Below are 21,242 nucleotides of genomic sequence, written 5' to 3'. Positions count from 1 at the left end.
TCGTGGGTTATGGATTTGCACGCAGACGTGCGCGCACACGCCGCGCAAGGCTCCGCAAATTAGTCACAAGTCATTGCTCCGTCGTAAATTTGCGGCAGCGGCGTTGGCGGCGTACCTGCCCCGCCGCCAGCGGTTGGTGGAAATCGATCGCGTGCTTTAATTACCACTGGCCCCACGTCCTGTCATCTCTCTCCTAGCAGGCCCCACCGGGGATGGCAACACGGATTCCCCCCACCCAGCCGCTGCATTTTGCTCGGGAGGTCGGTGGTTCAGTTTCCCGTAAACAGCGCGCGCAATCGCCTGGCGTTAAGTGTCTCCGTAGCGTCTGGGGCTACTGGGGAATATCAGTGCGCGGGCGGTTGTGACTTGCGAGATTGGAGAAGAGCAAACACAACGGCAATTAGTAAATCCATTGCGCCGCCACTTGCTTTAATTAGTGTGTCCTTGTAGGCTAACGTGGTGTTTTTTCACACTGTCGCCTTTATTTTGCTCCAATAAAATGTTTTGTTCATTCACAGCAGAAGGGTTGGGGCAAATTGTAACATTGATTTAACAAATAATAAATGTACCCCACCCACCCAAGGCCATGATATACATCAGCGCGTCCTTCATTTTTGTTGCTGCAATAAAAGTGCTTAGGATGCTGTGAATGAAAATAAAGATATACATATATTTTATTTAACCAATAAAATTACATCACAATTCTGAATGTATAAACCCTAAATGAGAATTTTTTTTTCTTTAAAGACAATTTTAAAACACACCCTTCAAGTCCTGATTTAGAACTTTCTTCTAATCGGCTTTGGTCCTCTCCGGCTCTTATTTTGCCACCCGGCTCTCTCTCTCTCTTTATTACCCTTTTCCCGTTCACGCACGACGCCTTGAGACCTCGTGAAAAGCGCCTGCCAAGTGCAAATTACTACAATCTGAAACGCAATTACATCACTGACCACTCACATAACAGTCATTCATTAGCGCTTCCCAACCAATGCTTAAAAAGTAATAGTGCATTTGCTCCGTCTAAAACGGAGTGTACAAAGTTGAGTTGATGTTAGAGACCTGTGCTATGAAAACCGGCCAAAAATTTACCGGAGCGTTATCCAAAATTCCGAGACCCAAGCCAGGGCAAAAAAAGGAAGAATTTGCAAATATGAAAACGCATATTTCCCTGACAGCTACCCATCAGATTTCATATTGCTCCATACTGTACTTCCTAGGATTGCTGCACATTGGGGTGCGCTGCAAAATCTACGATCCATTATGCATCATTGAATAATGCTTTCATTTTTCCCGAACATGTTATTCAATACAATGTGGCATTCCGAATGTACACCAAGGCATCGTATACGGGACCGCATCTCACCGCACCACTCGCATAGGCATTTTCACTTATTCTATTTCTCAGGGCAAACCCAGCGGCTGCTGCATAACGCTGCTCCTTTGAAGGTCAACCTCCTTGTCAGGGCGGGAGGTGGTGGGGGGGGCATGGGGGGGGGGGGGTGAATTTGGACTGCCAAGTTCGACGGCTTCCGTGAGCGCCACTGCCCCAAGCGCTGCCGATATAGGAGCCTCTGCAGAACCTCGTCCCAAGAGAGGCGCCAAATGGAGGAGGTCTAAATTCCGAAACGCTCGCTCAGCGGGGGACGCGCACGAGAGTCCGCGAGGAAGGGGAGGCTTAAGGGGGGTGTGGAGTGAGGAACCATTGCTTCGAGATCACCTACGGAGGGCTTAGCCCATGCCGTCCTGCAACCACCACCATCAGCCTGGTTCTCTTTCCGACTGGACGTCTCCGGCAAAGAGCTTCATAGCTCATCGGATTTCTCGAGAATAAAGATTCCGATTTTGTTTCGCTCCACATTCACGCTCGTGTCTCACGTTTCAGTTATCAAGCAAAAAACTATCTGATGAGGCAACCATTCAACAAACTCTGCTCCTTGGGTGGTCTCGCCTTCTGGCACAGCCTTAGATATTGTTGGGGTAAGTGCTGACAGTGGGCACCTATCACAAGCTGGTACACGGAGTACCATGCTAGACCACCTTTGTCTCCGCATGTTTAAACACCGCACCAGGGGCTCCTTTCAGGCGGAGTTTTACAGATGAGAGACCCACAACAAGTCCAGATAACACTGGCTCATGGTGTCACCCATGGCCGGGTTCTGAACACACAAGGATAAGAGACCCATAGTGCAATGAATCATGAACCATTGTGTTACCTGTTACCTTTACGCATGCATATTCACAAATCACCCTCAAATGCGCCCGATGTCATTACATATTAGGGGCTAAACACGGTTGTGTCTATTAACCCTTTGCCGTTCTGAGACGTCTGCAAGTTGCAGGTTGGGTGTCCCGTACACTGCTGGTGCCAAACTGTGCCACATGCCCTCTGGCATGGCCTTTTAAAAACCTATGACTTACACGTACGTCAGCGTACACGTACGCCATAGGAATAGGAAAGGGTCAAGTGTGGCACGAAATTCCAACTGTTGTAGGCTTGGCGTCTGAGGCTGCAAGGAGATTACAGTGCAGCGACGGATTTAATCTATATCTGCAGAGCTTACAGCATTAGAAATTTGTACGAGTAATAATAAAAATGTATATCTAATCATTCATGCTAATTGCCAGAGGTGGGACAAAGTCATTGTTATGCAAGTCCAAGTCGAGTCGCAAGTCATCAAATTCATGACTCGAGTCTGACTCGAGTCCAAGTCACATGACTCGAGTCCACATCTCATAGGTGGGACAAAGTCATTGTTATGCAAGTCCAAGTCGAGTCGCAAGTCATCAAATTCATGACTCGAGTCTGACTCGAGTCCAAGTCACATGACTCGAGTCCACACCTCTGCTAATTGCAACCCACAACGCTGTGCATTAATGATATATAAGGGTCAAATACTCTCTATAGCAGCTACCAAACAATGGAAACCCCTCGGTAATTAAAGGAATTGAGAAATGGCATGAAAACAAATGGCACAAACAACTATAATTTATCACAACAGAGGAATCCACTCCCACTTGCCAAGCTCTCATCGTTAAAATTGGCCGAACTTCCAAAAGCTGAACCCTTCCGAGAAAACTTTGTAAAACACTCAGTGGGGCTTTCTTTGATGAACAAAGGAAATAGTTGCATTATTATTAATCATTACCTCACAAACACACGCACGTACGTACGCACGCACACAAATGTGTCCCTAGACAACTGATCCCACCAGTGTCTCCACGCTCAGCCATGGTCACACAATAGCCCCGAGAGAGCGTCGAAGTTTTCCGCCTCGAAAGCGCATTCATGGTTCGCGCTGGCTGAGCGGGGATTTGTGCAACCGCCGCCGGGAGCGTACAAATCGTACGGAGGGGCAGCCTCTTTGAGTACGCGCACACACAGCACAGACACAAGTGAACAGACAACAACAACAACAACAGCCGCCATTCGCCACTACGTAGCGGCGACGTCATCACGTCGCCACGGTGGCGAGATGTTAACTAACTTTCCTGGTGTACAGGAGGTAGTGGGTTCGATACCAACCTAGACGCCTGTATACATGGAGTTTGCATGTTCTCTCCGTGATCACGTGGATTTTATTCCAGGTCCTCCAGTTTTTCCCCTCCGCATTTAGAAACACGCGTTTAGAGTATTTGGCCGCGATAAATTCCCACGTGATAAACGACTTCGTTGAGCAATCATTTGTGGCCCGGTCGCTTCTGAAAAAGAGCTATACAGCTCAGTGGGCCTTACCTGGTAAAATAAAAATAGTTTATTGTAGTTTAAACTTGTGCCAGGCTAGGTGAACTTTGAGGCCACGTTAAGTTTTCAAGGCTCCCTGGCAGGAGGTCATAGGACAGACCGAGGTGCCATGGGTTAAGTGACTGAGTTGACTGGCAGATGCATCACTTGTACTCCCCACTTTGCCAACTTTCTGCATTTTAGCCGCCTGGTCATTGTGAGCGTGGCTTCTCTGCCCTGCGTTGTTGTTGGAGGGCGACTGCCTCAAACTGCCCAGCAGCATCCTTCATGAGCCTCCTCCATAAAGGCCGAACTTGACACTGCTGGTACCAGTCTTCTGTAAGTCCACTCAAGCTCCATATCCTCCTGTACCACGTTAGTCCATATCTTCTCTAGCCCAGGTCGTGCCCATTAAGCCTCGTCTATCTGGCCAAACAGAAGCTGCATGGGCATGCGGTGGCTGGGCATGCAGGATACATGACCTAGCCAACACAGCCTTGCACACACGCGTGCACGCAAACCAACACATGCCCACACAGACACCCACACACATAAAGAAACCTAAACACACCCATACACACAAAGAGAGTCACACACACACCACACATGCGCAAACACAGAAGACAAAGACACAATACTAAGATCCCCCATTTTGCCTCAACATATTGTTGAGGCAAGTGCTGTTAGCATGCACCTATGAAGGCCTGCACAGCACGGGAGGGGTCAGGTGGCCAGCACCACTCCTGGTCGCCTTCGTCTCACTAGTGGCGATTTTTACACACGACACCAGGTACTCATTTGAGGCCGAGTCGACCTAAGGGAGGCCCAGGACCGGTTCAAATAATCGTCACTGAATACACACACACGACCACACACACAGACACCCACACTCAAGTACCCCAAGCACCCGCAGGCAGAGGCACCCACACACGCCCCCACAGAAACACAAGAGAGCGGCACACACACACACACAGATCTGTCGCATGCAGACACCCGCACACACAAGCACACGCACCCACAGCCACACGCGCACACACACACACACAATACTGCGCCCCAAAGGCAGTGGCCCATTTATCACGTTGGGCGCACTAAATCTACCCGTGACACCGGCACACAAAGCGGAGGCGAAAATCCCCGCTGCTTTCACGATGGCGCGTACGTGCGCGCACTACGGCAGCAGCGTCGGCGCTCGCCGTCAAAACAAAACACCGCACACCAGCAGGCGAACCGAGACGCGCAAGGTCCGGGGGGTTGCCCATTCACGGTTCGCCGGCGGTCCCATCTGGCGGCTGGGAACGACGCATTCGCCGGGGCCGACAGACGGCGAAGGATCGGCCGGTTTTGGTTCACCATCATAAATGAGCCGTCAACGCGGCCGAACAATGCAATGCATCATCGCGGTTGAACAATACATTACGCGTGACGAGCCGTGCAAATTACGACACATCGCCGGCCTCCCCAACTCCCGGCGATGTGGATCTCTTTGGGTCGCGACAAATGACGAATGGTTCTTGCTTCAGCGGCCGCTGAATTTTAATTTGGACCGCGCGTGTGTCCCGGGTGTTCCGCTTGCCTCCCACGCGCCAGCCAACTTTTTTTTCGTTATATTCCAACGCGAATAGAACGGCTCGTATTTTCCGAACTCGACCTACGCTCGACTTGAAAAAAATGCAGGTGTGTCATTTGTTACGTTTGTCGTGGAGAGAGATTGCGATTGGAAACTCCTGCCAGCGAGCAGTGTTCCAGCAGCATGAGTCATAGCACGGAGAACGCTGGAAGTTGGCATCACAGAACGACTTATTGAAGTCACTTCAAGCCTCACTAGGGGCGCACATCTTATAGGTCAGGCTATGAGTCGTTCACCACATGGTAATCAAATCCACATTTTTTTTAATTCGCAGAGTGGGAATATACCCGAATGACGCAATAAACCAAACTTACAATCGTAGGTGAAATATTTTTTCCTGGAGTCATTAACGATTGGGCTGAAGGTGGGGAGGGGGTGGATGGAGTGGGGGGCTGAATCCCAGATTCAAAACTATGATCTCAGCGGTTCTGTCACGCTGGCGAGATGTTAACTACCTGGCCTTGTATGCAGGTAGTTGTGTGGGTTCGATCCTGACCCTGACGCCTGCTGTATATTTGGCGCTTGCATGTTCTACCCGTGGTGGCACAGATTTTTCTTCGGATCCTTCAGTTTTCCTCATTGCCGATTCGAATCAACAATGCTTTCAGAGCATTTGGCTGCTATACATGTTCACGTGATGATAAGCCACTTCGTTGAGTTATCATTTGTGGCCAGGTTGCTTCTGAATAAAGAGCTGTCTATATAGCTCAATAGGCCTTACCTGGTGAAATAAAAAACATATTTTAGTTTCGTGTCTCCGACACGGCCATCATGAGAACCCCGAGCGAGCCGGCGACCTCCACACGTCGCATTTGACCCGGTGCCCTTTTCCACTCTCTGCTGCCCCGACTCCCCCGATCCCCGCCCCCCACTGCCGTCTCCCACGCCCCTCGTCCTGGCTTCCTTTCCAGGTTTCCGCGTGGCCCTTCCCCTGTCCCCGCTCGTATTTCCTCAGGTGCTCGCGGTCAGTTGTGCACGCGCGCATTTTCTCGTGTTTGCTCTTGCACGTGCACGCCTGTGACTGTGCGTGAGACTGTGCATCTTTGACTGTGTGTCAGACTGTGCTTGTGTAATTGAGTGTGAGACTGTGTGTGTATGGATTTTTGTTTGTCACTGTGCATAAGACTGAATGTGTCTGTGACTGCATGTGTGTGTGTAGATTTGTGCATGTGACTGTTTAACTGTGTGAATGTGTGTTACTTTTAAAGGTGACAAAGACGTCCAACTGCCAGGGGATCTCATGGGGAGTGGTGATGCACTGGTTAAAACGCACTGCACTAGGACTCCTATGACATGAGTTTGATTTCCAGCCACGGACGACATCAGTGACAATGGATATTAGAAGCACTCATCGGCCTCCACTGGGTCGACTCAGCCTTGAATGAGGCACCTGGTGGCGCTGTGTCGATCTTAATGCGTGCTCGCTAACAGCACTTACCCCAACAGCACTTACCCTGCACCTCCGATCATCATGGTTGCGTCGTTAAACCCGCCACCACCCGACACAGCCAATCAGTAAGGTTTGTCACGTAAACAAAACATGCCAATTAGTTACTAGTTCAGCACACCGGTGTGTTGGAGAGTGAACCCACACCGTTGACCATACGAGTACGACGTTTCACCAGGAATTACAACCAGCATCATGAAGCGACAAATCTTACTAATTGGCTGTATCAGGTGACAGCGGGTTTAACGACACATTCATATTCACCCGACCTAACCCAAAAACATTTATTATGGATAATATTGGCCACGAAAGCCAACGTGTTAAACTAAGTTCAACATGCCTATATGCAACAGTTTGTTAAAAAGCTACACGGGGGAGGGGGGGGGGTGGGATATTTGTCCTTGTGTGTGGTGAATGCACAAAGATATATGTAGCACGGGAACTGCGTGATCAACACTTCTATTTTTCCTTTGAAGGTTGTTGTTTTCCTTCTTCTCACACTCAGAGAGAACCACCCCCCCCAAAGAAAATGCAGTGCTTCTTCGGCCATGAAATTTGTGGTGCGCCAAAGGGGGCGTTATCTACTCCAAGCATGTAAAAATCCCCCGCTCGCACGCGCACACACGCACGGAGACTTGTTTACAAAGACGTGCTGAGATTCCTTCGCTGGGAGTCCTAAACGTCTCGTTCGGATGCTTAATCATAACCATGACACGAGCGCACACAATGGCCTATACATGTCCGGCGAACGGGGGAAAGCCGCTGTGGAACGAACGCGGAGCAACGGAATGGAGCGGCCCGGGGGAGGAACATATCCAATATCCGTCCCCTGGGTCGGGGCCACTTGGCCTACCAGCGACAGTCCAACCGACGTCGCTTATCCGCCCTGGCCAATTAGCCGCCCATGCCGTGCAGAATTTGTGCACCGTGATGTGACCTTCCCGAATCTGACCTTTTCAGGTATCCGCCAACAGATTAGGTCCCCCGGCAAGTCAGATGCACGACACTGTACTGTGAGCGACGTATTTCTTGTTGCAGCGCTCTCGTCTCTACCAACAAGCCTCTCGGATCACATCTTTCATGGCGAGTTGGTCAAGTCCATGTACGTATGTATGTACGTTGAAGTTCTTTCGCATCGTACGTCGCCAAATGTGCTAATCGGAGGTCGGTCAGCTGTTGATATCAAACACCCATGATCTAATTCCCAGCCAGGAAAGATAAGTGGATTGATTCACTCGAACTTGCTTTGTAATGAATAAGCTATGGACTGAAAGTGAAACTTTTGGCTTGAGCCAAGCGGAAGGATTTTCCATACAAAAGGGCAGCTGCTTATGACTAACGCCGTGCCAACATACTCACGCTCTCTCAAATCTCAACTGGATACTCAAACAGATACTTGGCAAACGTCTCAATGCAGCACTAAAAATAAGTCTTGAGATTCGCCGGGTTATCACAATGTTTTACGAAGTCGCTTGAGTTAGCATGATGGACAATTCTTTTCAGAATCAATTACTCAACTGGCGTTGCAGTGGTTAACCCCCCTGGACCAGGAGACTTCACTTTGATTGCCGGCCACGGCTACCACCAGTGGCGAGTGATACCTGGGGGGCCCCTCCACCATCACCAAACCGCACCGAGCAGCGTGAAGTTTGAACAAACAGCCTCCACCACCGACGCGGCGTTGAGAGGCCTTCATCCAGCAGTGCGTCGGCAAAAAGGGGGCTGTAGATTAATGATCATAACTCAACGAATGGCACACCTCCACTTTTGCTAAATTCCACGAGCTGCCAAGAAGAAAAATGGTTGGCCCCACCGAACATCAAAAAAATAATGTCCAGGCAGAGTTGGGGGGGGGGGTTTGTTTTATGGAAGTGTTGCATGCAGCCGAGGAAGGTGATTTGGTGCCACCGAGATTTACTCTCACGCTCACCCCTCGCATTCAATAGCCCAAGTCGGGCGTGAAGTCAGCTGCTCCCCACATGTTAATATCCATCACGGGGTACCCTTTGAACTCTCAAGGTGTGTGCGAGGGGGTGCGTGCACGTAAACATCGGCTGGCCGGGATCGACACACGATACCTTTATTTTGTCGGTGGCTATGTAGGGGCCCCGCTTCTCTGGGTTCAGGGTTCGCCGCCGACACCGGGGCATCTGCCTTGTGGGCTACGTGCGCTGCGGGCACGAGTCGCAACATTGACATTTGTGGTGCCGTTTGACGTCCGACGCTGCAGTTATATCCAAATGTGGTTAAACGGCAAGAATAACCGTGTTAGGGGAATGTCGCTCGACACGTAAGTGATAGACCCCTTGAAGAGAATAGAATGATGGACGACGTTTACAAGATCAGCGACGTAGCTATTGATTGTGCAGGTGGTGTCACTGCGCTGGGGCCCGCGGGTTCGAGAGGCCAAGGCAACATGCCACGGAGACGGTGGAATTTTTTTTTTTAACGAGGGGGCCCCATTTAATTCCTCGCAGCAGGGGCCCATGCCGACAAGGCTAGGCCACTGAATAGGGTGACGACGGGCGGGATCTTTAGAGACACAACCGCCACCTGGCAATGCAAGAGCACGTCCACCCCGGACGTGGGGTGACGGAATCAGATCACGCGCGGGAGTTAGACTGTCACATCGCAGGTCCATGAGAGATGATGGCGATGACCTGTGGAGGCCTTCATCCAGCAGTAGATTGATCATGGCTGCTGACGATGATGATGATGATGACATTATTTACTAGTGGACTAGATCAGCACAAAAACCTATCGATCATCCCTCGTGTATACGTGTACAAGCAGCGCTTGATATTCGGAGATGAGGTGGGGGGTGTGGGGGTATTACTACTAGAGCCGTCTTAACCAGCTCTGGCTCCTGTTGTTCAATTCATTTGCAAAGAGCACACACACACATACAGAGGCACAAAGCTTCTCTAAAGCAAACCAGCAAAACTCTCAACACCACCATCACCCCCACCCAACCCCCTTCCCTTTCTCCTCCACAGCTCCTTCCCTTAAACCCCAATCCCAACCCTCTGCTCCCACCAACAACACCGCACCCTTTCCAGAGGTCGCCCCCCCTCCCCTTCATCCTCCTCCAACCCCGCTTCCCATGGGCTAAATAAAATGTTCCATGGGAAAATGTGTCCGCGGCGAGGCTCACTCGCTTGCTTGGCTTGGCTAGGAGGATACTTGGTGTGGTGTATGCGTGCGACCCCGTGGACAATTCCGCGGTAATGGAATTACGGGGAGCAAATGAAAAGATGTTAGATGCAGAGACGTTTGTTTGTTTGTATCATGGCACCAACTCTGCTGTTTGTACAAAAAAGTTTACAAAACTCAGAACTATATTCTCAGGTTTTTTCGGTAAAGTCACATAGGTAAAAACATTAAAATTAATGAAAGTAAAATAAAACAAAACAAAAATAAAATTCACGACGTTTCGTGGGACCGTCACAGCCGAATTAGCTGCATCAAGTGCAGCTAATTCGGCTGTGACGGTCCCACCTGATGACGGAGACTTGTGTTGCCTCCGAAACGTCGTGAATTTTATTTTTGTTTTGTTTTATTTTACTTTCATTAATTTTAATGTTTTTACCTACGTGACTTTACCGAAAAAACCTGAGAATATGAATCATTGCAGTCACGAAAGCTTCAAATCTAGAAAAAACTCAGAACATTTGAATTATGAAGACAATTCTGCAAAACGCTGCGCACGTTAAATTGTGTCATTTGTCAGGGTCTGTGGTGTGACCGTGCTTTAATTCCGTTACCGTGGAACTAATCCTATTTTTATTTAAGCCACGCAAATTTTATTGATATGCAAAAACAAAACACAATCCCCAATCGCCAAATCACCTGGAATGCGTCCAATCACTCAGAAGCTCATCAGGATGTTTTGGCCTGCACAGCGCTTGGTCGTGTGACCAACATGCACCCCATTAGGTTGGCATAGGGCTGCGGGGCGATGTAGCGGGCAGCGGGGAGCGGTGCAGCTAAATGCATTGTTGTAATATACTTCAATGTTCCAGTGTCTCTGCTCCTCGCCTTCATTCACGGACCAGCACTGACTATCCTGGTGAAGTATGGTTAAACCGCCCCCCCCCCAACGATCAGCCCAACGTGGGGAGCGCCATCCATCTAGCAGTGGAGTTACAAAAATGTACCGCACACGTGCAATCTCAGCTGGACGTCCGCCTGGTTACAAATAAAGGACTTAACGTGCTCGTGCCGTTAACCGCGGCGAGCGAGCGACTCTGGGAAGCGTTAAGCCCTCGTGGTGTTTAGTTTTCGCGGTGTCAGCAAATCACGTGGAGATTTAAAATGCGCTGACAGAATGGAGGGGGCGGAGGGGATGGCGGAGAAGTTCGGGCGAGTAGGGTGGGGAGTTGGGGTTTGGGGAGAGGGCGGGTGAACCCTTTTGTCGGCCATCACGAGAATTGGCTGGGAAGGCCGCGTGGTTGAAATCCCTGGCGAGCGACGCGGCCAACACGGATATAGCGACAGGCGGAGACACGAAGACGCCGATCGCGACCATTATTATTCTTGCGGACACCGCATGGCAAATAGAAAGGAAAAAGGAGAGGTTGCTGCCCTTTGACTACAGGTGAATGCTGATGGTGGAATCTCATGGCTGGATTGGGGCTAAGCAGCTGGGAAGTTCTGATGAACATCGTGGGAAAGCCTTGTATATGAAATCCAGGAACAGGAGGTTGTGAATGATGGAATACGTGTGTATGATGGCAGAGGATAGGGTAAGCAACTTGGATTTTCTGATTGAAACATCGCAGGAAAGCAATGTAGAACACATCAGAAAGAGGAGGTTGCGGTGGATAGGACACTTATGCACGATGGAGGCGGATAGGATAAGCAACTTGGAAGTTCTGATTAAAATTTGGCAGGAAAGTGTTGTAGGTGTAATCAGGAAGTGGGGGTTATGATGGGTGGAACACGTGGTGTGCAGGATGGAGGAAGGCAGGTCACCGAGACGGGCATTTGAGGGGCAGCCAAAAGCCAGTGACCAAGGGGGAGACGTAGAGCCAGACAGGGAGAATGATGTAAGAGTGGAATTTTTAATTCGGGTGTCGACTTGGTGAGCAGAAAAAAGCGATGGCGAGGTGTGGAAATGGGCATGTTAACCTCTTCAAAGCATCGCTCATGATGCCAACCTCCCGTCCTCCGGCAGGTGTGGGAAAACAGGACTTGTGGGACTAAGATCAGGATATACATTGTACGCTGGATAGAGTGTCACTTATATACCAGTGCGTGTTGTCTGTGACATGGGGATGACGCCGTCCAATGTTGACTCCCAGGTTTTAGATCGAGCTCTAAACTCACCACTTGGACAGAGTTTGGCCAAAACCTCTTGGTGGGATTCATGAAAGGTGCGCCGACCCATAATGGTACAGGCCCCAAAATCCCGACGAGTCTCAACAGGAAGAGAGAACACTCACAGATGCGTTTCCATAGAGGTGATTCATACGATTGCCAATCGTGATGACGAATTGTCCTATAATTATGAAGATGACATGATGGAGAAGATGGTGGTGGTGTTACAATATTGTCGATTCCCAGTTTTCAATGACTGCCAATCGATGTAGAAACGATGGCAGTGGTTGGAGCACTGCGCAATGAACCCAGCGACCCGAGCTCCTTCGTCCAGCAGTTGAGTGACAAACAAATTAAAATGATTATTCTTATTAGTATACAATTTGCAACGCTTGTCATAGGTGAGCTTAAAACACACTCGGGTAACTTCCCCTATACATTCAACTCAATTACACCACACACCATGTCCAATCTTAATTTTAGAACTTTCGTGACTGCAGGAATTATTATTTGGTTCTTTCGGTTAAGTCACGTCTAAAGATAAAATAATAAATTAAATTAAATAATAGAATACGACGTTTCGATTGCAACACAAGCAATCATCATCAGGTATAATGAAATAGCGACATAATATCTAACCAGAAAACTATAGACAGACATATTAGCAGACAGATATCACAAGATACATACATAGCGAGAGCAACACAGGTCACCTGTGTTGCTCTCGCTATGTATGTATCTTGTGATATCTGTCTGCTAATATGTCTGTCTATAGTTTTCTGGTTAGATATTATGTCGCTATTTCATTATACCTGATGATGATTGCTTGTGTTGCAATCGAAACGTCGTATTCTATTATTTAATTTAATTTATTATTTTATCTTTAGACGTGACTTAACCGAAAGAACCAAATAATAACACCATGTCCAATTACACACTTCTTACCTCATAGCAATTCGCATCCAAGAGCAGTGTGTGGCTAGGACCACGTCCAGTCGCCTTCGTCTTATCAGTGCTGATGCGTACACACCACAGCAGTTAATCATTCAATCACTCGCCGCTGGTGTTGATCGTGGACGGCGATAACACATTCCTGCGGAGGGAGCTGGTAGGAACGTTGGGTTGCTCGGTCAATGGCCAGCGTCAACGGCGGCGTGGTGTATTCCGCAAATATGTCCGACTGTGAGGGTGGGCACAAGCCGGCGTGAGTAGGTTAAACGTTGAGTTTTATAAGGGCACCACGGGATGACCAGCCCCTCCCCACCCAGCCCCACCCTTCCCACCCCCCACCCAGCCCCACCCTTCCCACCCCCCACCCAGCCCCACCCTTCCCACCCCCCACCCAGCCCCACCCTTCCCACCCCCCACCCAGCCCCCACCCAGCCCCACCCAGCCCCACCCAGCCCCACCCTCACCTCCCCACCTCCCCTCCCCACCCCACCCCTCCCCACCCCTCCCCACCCCTCCCCACCCCTCCCCACCCCACCCCTCCCCACCCCTCCCCACCCCACCCCTCCCCACCCCTCCCCTCCCCACCCTCCCCTCCCCACCCCACCCCACCCCTCCCCACCCCACCCCACCCCTCCCCACCCCACCCCTCCCCACCCCTCCCCACCCTCCCCACCCCGCCCCACCCTCCCCACCCAGCCCCTCCCTGCACGACGGACGTACACAATAATCCCCTGTAACCTGGCGGTTCCTACCAGTATAACCTGGGGTATGCCGGGTTCGTAATGCAGTGCAGTGCACTAACCACGGTGCCACTGCTCCCCACCCACCCACACACAGTTACTCGAACCCCAAACGCACATGTATTAATATTGTTGGCAGAGAGTTTTAATTTTGCCAACTGTTTCCCAGAAGTTGCAGATTAAGAACGCAAAGCAGAGGAGAGAAGCCACATTAGCGACCTCTATTAATATTTCTCGTATCCCGTTTCTTACGGGAGACGCCTTGGCAGTCAGACTTATTGAGAGCGGCAAAGGTATCAACAGGTATTTTTTATATTTTGTTGTGACCAGGTAAGGCCCACTGAGCTATGTAGCTCTTTTTCAGAAGCGACCTGGTCACAAATGATAGCTCAACGAAGTGGCCTATCATCACGTGGACATATTTGGCAGCCAAATGCTCCGAAAGAATTGTTGATTCTAAACGTGAAGGGGAAAACCGGAGGACCCGGACAAAAAGCCACGCGACCACGGGGAGAACATGCACACTCCAAATATACAGGCGTTAAGGTCGGTATCGAACCCACGACCTCATTTGTACCACACGAGGTAGTTAACATCTCGCTACCGTGGCACCCCAAGGTATACATACACAGCATACCACTCACAGCTAACACATACCACCGGCGCGTGTTGCGGAAGGCCGACTGGCAACCACAGCGGCCAACACGTGTGGATTATTTTAAACGATAAAGGTCAAAGGGATACTCAAGTGGGGAGTGGATTTGTTAGGGAAACAGCGCTGACCAGTAAGTGCTTCATCTCGTGCGCACAGCCCTTATTGGGTGCGTGTACAGCCCCTTGTCAATCCACTGCTGGATGAGGGCGACCCCACGGAGTGTTGGTGGTTAGGATTGTTTGACCATACTTCGCCACACTGGTCAGTGCGGGTGGAATTAAGGGGAGTTTACAGGTGTGGGAGCATAGAAGTACAGCACAATAATGGACCTTGTTGAACTGCCCTCTGCTGTCTCCCACGCAGCCCTGCATCAGCCTATAACACTCGTGATGCATGGCGGTCGCCCTTCCAAGAACTCTACAAGATAACCCTTCTTTGCCTCCCCCACACCCCCTGAGGTTTGAAAGGGATGCGATAAATTCTGGGCGATTTCGTAAAAGAGGGAAGGGAAGTTGTTGATCATAACATCATCGGTAATGTTCTGCGCCTCTGAGGCCGTCTGGAACGCTCTTCTTTCCGATATTAGGAAGCCACTGGGAGCTGTTCATTTTTACATCTGGATTGAAAACCCGTTTCTTTAGGACCGCTTTTTGTGTTTAGTTTCTTGTCCCCCCCGCACCTCCGATTAGCGCAGTTGGCTACGTACGGTGCGAAAAAAGTTCAATATACGAAGCACATTTAGCCTGTACATAAACAGCACTGCCAACGCAGTCATTGCACTATAGGCGATATCTACACATAGGCTGAAATGTGCACTGCCTTACCCAGGTGTCAGCTGCTAGCGGAGGGGAATTCGATTCTTTTTTTCACAACGGCGTCGTTTACGCATCGCGTTTTGCTTTTCAAGCACCACGATTAATTCCCTGCAGAGATCACCGTCTCCTCCCCATACTGGGCCAAGAATCAATCACCCTCCGGCCAGATGTATGTATGTATGTTGAACGTCTTTCATATGTAGCCAACTGTGCTAATCGGTGGTGCGGGGGGAAGAACAACCAATGAAACACAAAAAGCAGTTCCAAAGAAATGAGTGTTCAACCAACATTTAAAAGGGCATATCTCCAGTGGCTTCCGAATGGCTTCCAGATCACTTTGAATGCTCCCGATGCGTTCAGATCTCAGAAGCTAAGCGGAATTGGAGCCTGGTACCCCTACTTGGGATGGGAGACTGACCTGGGTACGCCAGGTGTTGCAGAGGAATTGGCTGCGAGGTGGCCGAGAGATAGCAGCACAGGGTTGGATTCCTGCAGATATCTGCGCGATATTTTTGGTTACCTCCCCACCCACCCACCCGTCCGCATGTGGTCTTTCAAGGACACCCTCAGGATTTCTTCCCGTTCGCAAAACCACTCGTTTGGCTCGGCCAAACATCGGCGGCGTGAGCGTTCGCGAGTGCGCAGGTGGTGCAACCACGGCCCGGAGGGACCCAGGTGATGTGCTACGAAGATGGAAAGAAAAAAAGTAGACAAAACGGAAAGCCCCCCCATTTTATTCCTTGCACCACGGCCCACGCCAAGACCGCACTACTTCAATGCCTGCAAGAGCACGGGGACTCTGTGTGACTCTCCCGGATAAATTAATAAATAAATGTCTTCATCACAGAATCAACATGTTCCCAGGTTTGGTTTGAGATTCGGCTCAAGATACCCTCCCCTCCCCTCCCCCACCATTCTTATATTTTCTGCAGCTCCGTTTTTTTTCCCGTAGGGGGGCGGTGATAGACGTCATCCACCCCGGTTAATTCCTTTGGTGAATCATGCCCGTGCCGACCCCCGCGACCTGTGTGCCGAGCTGCTTATTTCCACATCTGACCCGAATGTAACAGGTGAATTCGTTCAGCAAAAGATCAATCTTTTATACAGGATGATCCAATTATAAACACCCCTCTAAAACAGCACGTAGGACTTACAGGAGAAAGCGACCTTTAATTTCAACTTGGCATTGTAGCCACACTCTCCACCGTGAGATACGGAACCGTCGCTTTCATAGTATTCAGATGGCTGTTCAGAGGAACAGTAAGAGGGCCATTTGGGCAGCAGCGTGGCAATACCTCTGCCCCACAGCAAGCAGGGCCCACAATCAACTCCTCACTTGGTGGACCTTTCTGTGTGGAGTTTGTATGTTCTCCCCCTGTTCTGCGAGGCTTTCCTTAAGGTTCTACGATATCCTCCAGGAGTTAAGAAGCACACGCACAATGTAACTTGGCATTGGCCAAAGATCCCAATGCTGAAAAATTCCCTGGAAATTACCAAATAGGGATTACACGTCGTAGCATCGCCCCCTGCTGTGGAGACATGGCAGCACCCTCCTGATAAGGTCTTGAGACTCAAAGAGGCTTTCCTGGGTAGACAAGCTTAAATAACATAAAAATGAGTGGGATATCTGTAAATGGATAACCACGTATATTCTTTTCAGATTTAATGCAGCGTCAATGACGAGAACGGTCACGCAGCGCTGAGCTCACTGCACTACGAGCTCGGCATCCCGAGTTCGACACCAATCAGTGGCGAGTGATGTCTGAACCAGTCCGAGAGCACGTCGACCCGACTTGTCCCAACCACCTGCACTGACCCACGTGGAGAGCATTGGTCAAACAACCCCCCGTGATGGACACGGCGGAGATGGGGAAGCTCTCTTCCAGCAGCGGATCGACAAAGCGCTGTCACGTGTGTTTTTTCGACGAGTCGACCGTGTTGGATTTAGATTTGTGCCTCTGCACAGTCGCCAGCAGCAGTCCCCCATACTTGTTGACATAGTCTCAAGGCTGTTTGCAGCGGCTAAATTGTATAAACACGCCTATAATTAACGTTTAACTTTGTTGCAAAGTTTCGAGCCGAAACTTTTTTTCTCTCTCAAAAATATAAATCGCCATATTTCTCGACGGTCTAACTCAACGAACTTGCACACGTGCCCCATCCAAGATCCGCCCAATACCCAGCGTCGTGGACCTGGCAATATCATCAGTGAGATGTCAAGAGCCGAGGCAGATCGAGCCCGGATAAGTCGCCGTCGTGCCGCGCGGGTTTACGTGGTGCCTGAGCGAAAGAGGCAAATGCAACAAAAGCCATTGTCGGACTATACTTCTATGCTCCCGTTCGCGTCTATGGTGAAGTATGGTCAAACAACCCAAGGCGGCGTGCGTGAAAGAAGAGCCTTCACACTTCGCAGTGGACTGATAATCAGCGTTGTCGACCGTGAACATCTCAATCACCACCAGTCTGCACACCGATCGATGCTCTCTCCCAGTGTAGAATCGAGGTGAAACTCTTGCAGGCATCTGCTGCTGCTGCTGTTGTTGTTGTTTGGCAATGAAGAAAGGACGACTGGAAATCGGGAGCACGGTCATTGGGTTTTCAAACCGCACGAATAAACAAATTACTGCATTTTTTTTAAACACGGAAACACGTGGAATGGACATTTAATCGTCGGTAGGGTTTTAATAAGGATTGAGATTATAGCGTAAATCTGATACTGTAGTAGTATTAATAATAGTATTTTACAGCCCTTTATTAATCCACTGCTGGATGAAGGCATCCCCACATCGTGTTGGTGGTCATAGGGTTGTTTAGCCAGGAGAGGAGCGGTAGTGTCGCGGTTAGCGCGCTGCGCTACGAACCCGGCGACCCGATTATCTGAACCGGTCCTGGGCATCCCCTAGGTCGACTCAGCCTCAAATGAGTATCTGGTGCGATGCGTAAACATCGCCACTCGGGAGACAAAGGCGACCGGGCGTGGTGTTGGCCACCCACCCCCTCGTGTGCCGTGCCGGCCTTTCTAGGTGCTCGCTAACAGCACTTGCCCCTTTCAGTCTGTCTTTGTAATCGGAACGGGTTCGACCCACGGTTTCCAGAGGGCGTGTGGAGGATGCCCCGTGTGGGTGTGTGCCCGGCCACCGGTTTGAGGCATCACTGAACTCGAACTTGACTGGAGCATACACCCAACGTGTGTGGGTGATACCTATAAAGTGGGTCGTTACATTTAAACGATGTGCAGCTGTGTTTGACTTTGATTTATATATCGTCTACTGGCTTCATATGTCGTGGATTAAAATATAAAACGTGTGTGTTACTCGGCAGGTTAGATAATTATAATCAATTCACGACGACAATCCACACAGGCGCGCCCGTGCGTGAACAGATAGTTATATTTAGTTAACAGATAGTTAAAATATATTAGCCGAGATGGGGACGCGGCTTCCCAAGCCCACCCATCGCCAACATTCGATTATATACTGTATATACAAACATAGTTACGATGATGCATACAGATGGATATTTTTGAATTATTCCAAAACTCTGCATACACGAGTGCAATTCTGACAAAGCGTGGAAGTCCGATTTAGCAGAACCCTCCCTGATAAGCAACAACAAGAGTATTTATCGTCCCGACGCCAAGTATTACCCGCGCGGCAGTTGTCCCAGCAAGGACGATTTACATTTACCAATCGTCTCCGGTCCAATACAGATTTGGTCGTCACACGCTGCACGCGCACCAATTATTATTGATCACTTGCCACGCGCGTTCTCGCGCAGTGATGAACGCCGCCGATTCAATAATGAGAAGCGACCTTGCACGTGTTGTGTGCCCACGTGTTGCGTGTGCCCGTACGTAAGATGGAAGAGCGTCGGAATCAATAATCGCAATCTTGATGCTGCGCTCTCTACATCAGCGGGGTGTGTTTAGCAATCGGCAGGCGCGTGCCAACGTGTTTACAATGCATTAACATCTGCGCGGAGTGCACGCGATAGACCACCGGTACTCGTTGCGGCGACGCAAGAAATGAGTTTGGTGGCCCCCGGCGCAAGGTGTACCGCTCTCGATTAAATCAACAACAGCACCGTCGGCCAAGGCGATGCGGAATAGAGCGGTGGCGCAGTGGTTAGCGCACTGCGCAATGTGTACCCGGCAACGGGGGTACAGCTGGGCCACGCATCTTTTTTTTTTTAAATCGAACAACCTCCACGACTTGGCCCGGCGTGCCTTCACCCAGCAGTGGATTGACAACCGGGCCTGTCAATCAATCAATCAATCGATCAGTCGATCGTGAATCATCATCATCCAACTCACCCAGGAAGACGCACGCGACGTCGATGGCCACGGCACCGTGGACCGCGCGCGTGGGTGGCGCGGGTGCCCTCGTCGACGACTCGCCGGGGCTGCTGCTCCCTGCTGCTGCTGCGGATGATGCTGCTGCTGATGATGATGCTGCTGATGATGCTGCTCCGGGTTCCCCTCTCTCGGACCCCTGCGAGTCCCCGTCGGCCGCCTTGTCGTATTTGTACCCTGGCCCCGGCATGTCTTCGCTTTGGCCACGGGACGGACTTCGATCGCTTTGGCTAGATGAGACCGTGGTGGTTAGATGGTGAGACGGTGGTGGTGGCTGGAGGATGATGATGGTGTTGGTGGCAGGTGCTGGTGGTGGTGGTTGTTGTATGTTGTTGAATGTTGTGATGGTGGTTGGATCATGAGATGATGATGGTGGTGGTTGTGTGATGAGATGATGCTGGTGGCCGTGCTTGATTGACGAGGCCGTGGTGGTGGTGGGTGAAAGACGATGATTATGTGAGATGGTGGTGGTCGTGGTAGAACGGTGGTGGTGCTATAGTGGTGGTGGAACACAGATGATGATGATCGTAGTTGGGTGACGGCGGTGAGAGGAGCCTTGCTTCGGCTTTACTTGCCGAGACGCCCGCGAACTCGGCTCTCGTTTGGCGGATTCCTCCGCTCGAAAGACTGCGCGACGCGGCGTGACGCTACCCTACGGGAGATCCGTGGCCGCTCGTCTTCATTGGAAGCGCCGCCCGTGCACAGCTCAACGAACCAACGACGTGTCTGCCCGCTCGACAATACAGACGTGGCACGACTCCGCTGGAAATCTCGCGACAATGATCGCTCGCCGACTGACCCGGCAGCCTTCCCTCCCCCTCGAGTCCCGTCTTCTTTATATCGCCGCCGTGTTTACAGCCAAGCCCAGGGCGACTTCTGCCACGGGCATCCGACTGAGCCAGCGGAGGGAATCGCTGAAACTATCCGGAATGGCTCGCCGAGTAAGTATAAACACAGTCCGCTCCTCCCACTGCTTCCAAAGCAGCCACTCGAGCTTTAAGCGGCTGGAGGAGGGGGCGGAACTTCGGCCTCCGAGCCAGATATTCACGATTGTGTGCTGGGAGAGGAGGGGGGATTGAGAGGCAATGGGACTGAGCTGTATCCTGTCCCAACAACGCACCAGCGCACGTGCGGATATTCCCTTCACTCGTTGAAAAATAAAAGAGTCGCCCCAGCTATGACTTGACGCATATCGCCCGCTTTTTTTATCGTGTGATTTATATTCTTCCCAAAGACGCTTGTGTTTATTTAGAGTGACGAATTTTTTTTATCATATCGTAAAAATGGGTCTAAGTTCACCAGCATTGATTCAAGCGAGCCTGACTGAAGAGACACTGCATGTGGCTGGAGAGACTGAATGTCGAAACCGGTCCAGAGGTTGCTTGCATTGAATCAATGCTGCTGACATTATGCATCCCCCAGAAGGCGTGTGCGGCCGATGGGTTGTGTAAGAACGAATTAATGTTTGTGTTTGGAGAGACGAACATATGAAGGGGACATTGTCTGCTTATTTATTTTGCTGTTGTGAAAATGGTGAAGTGTAATCTTCTGCTCATCACGAATGTATTACCAAACGCAAGACGCAGTTGTCTTTTTGTCGGTTGATTTTTAAT

At 50.4% G+C, this 21,242-nt stretch overlaps 1 protein-coding gene across 1 annotated transcript in view; it reads right to left on the bottom strand.

The window, feature by feature from the left end:
- LOC144941103 (phospholipid phosphatase 3-like) overlaps positions 1-20,701 on the bottom strand; it is a 67,117-nt gene extending 46,416 nt beyond the window's left edge. Inside the window, exon 1 of the mRNA XM_078867586.1 lies at positions 19,591-20,701. Within this exon, the coding sequence (XP_078723712.1) occupies positions 19,591-19,819 (229 nt within the window). The 5' untranslated portion in view covers positions 19,820-20,701. The remainder of the gene's footprint in view (positions 1-19,590) is intronic.
- Positions 20,702-21,242: the final 541 nt, after the last annotated feature.

The sequence above is a fragment of the Lampetra fluviatilis genome, chromosome 24, assembly GCF_964198595.1.
Source record: "Lampetra fluviatilis chromosome 24, kcLamFluv1.1, whole genome shotgun sequence".
NCBI classification, from domain to species: Eukaryota; Metazoa; Chordata; class Hyperoartia; order Petromyzontiformes; family Petromyzontidae; genus Lampetra; species Lampetra fluviatilis.
This window is presented reverse-complemented; position numbering and strand designations above follow the sequence as displayed.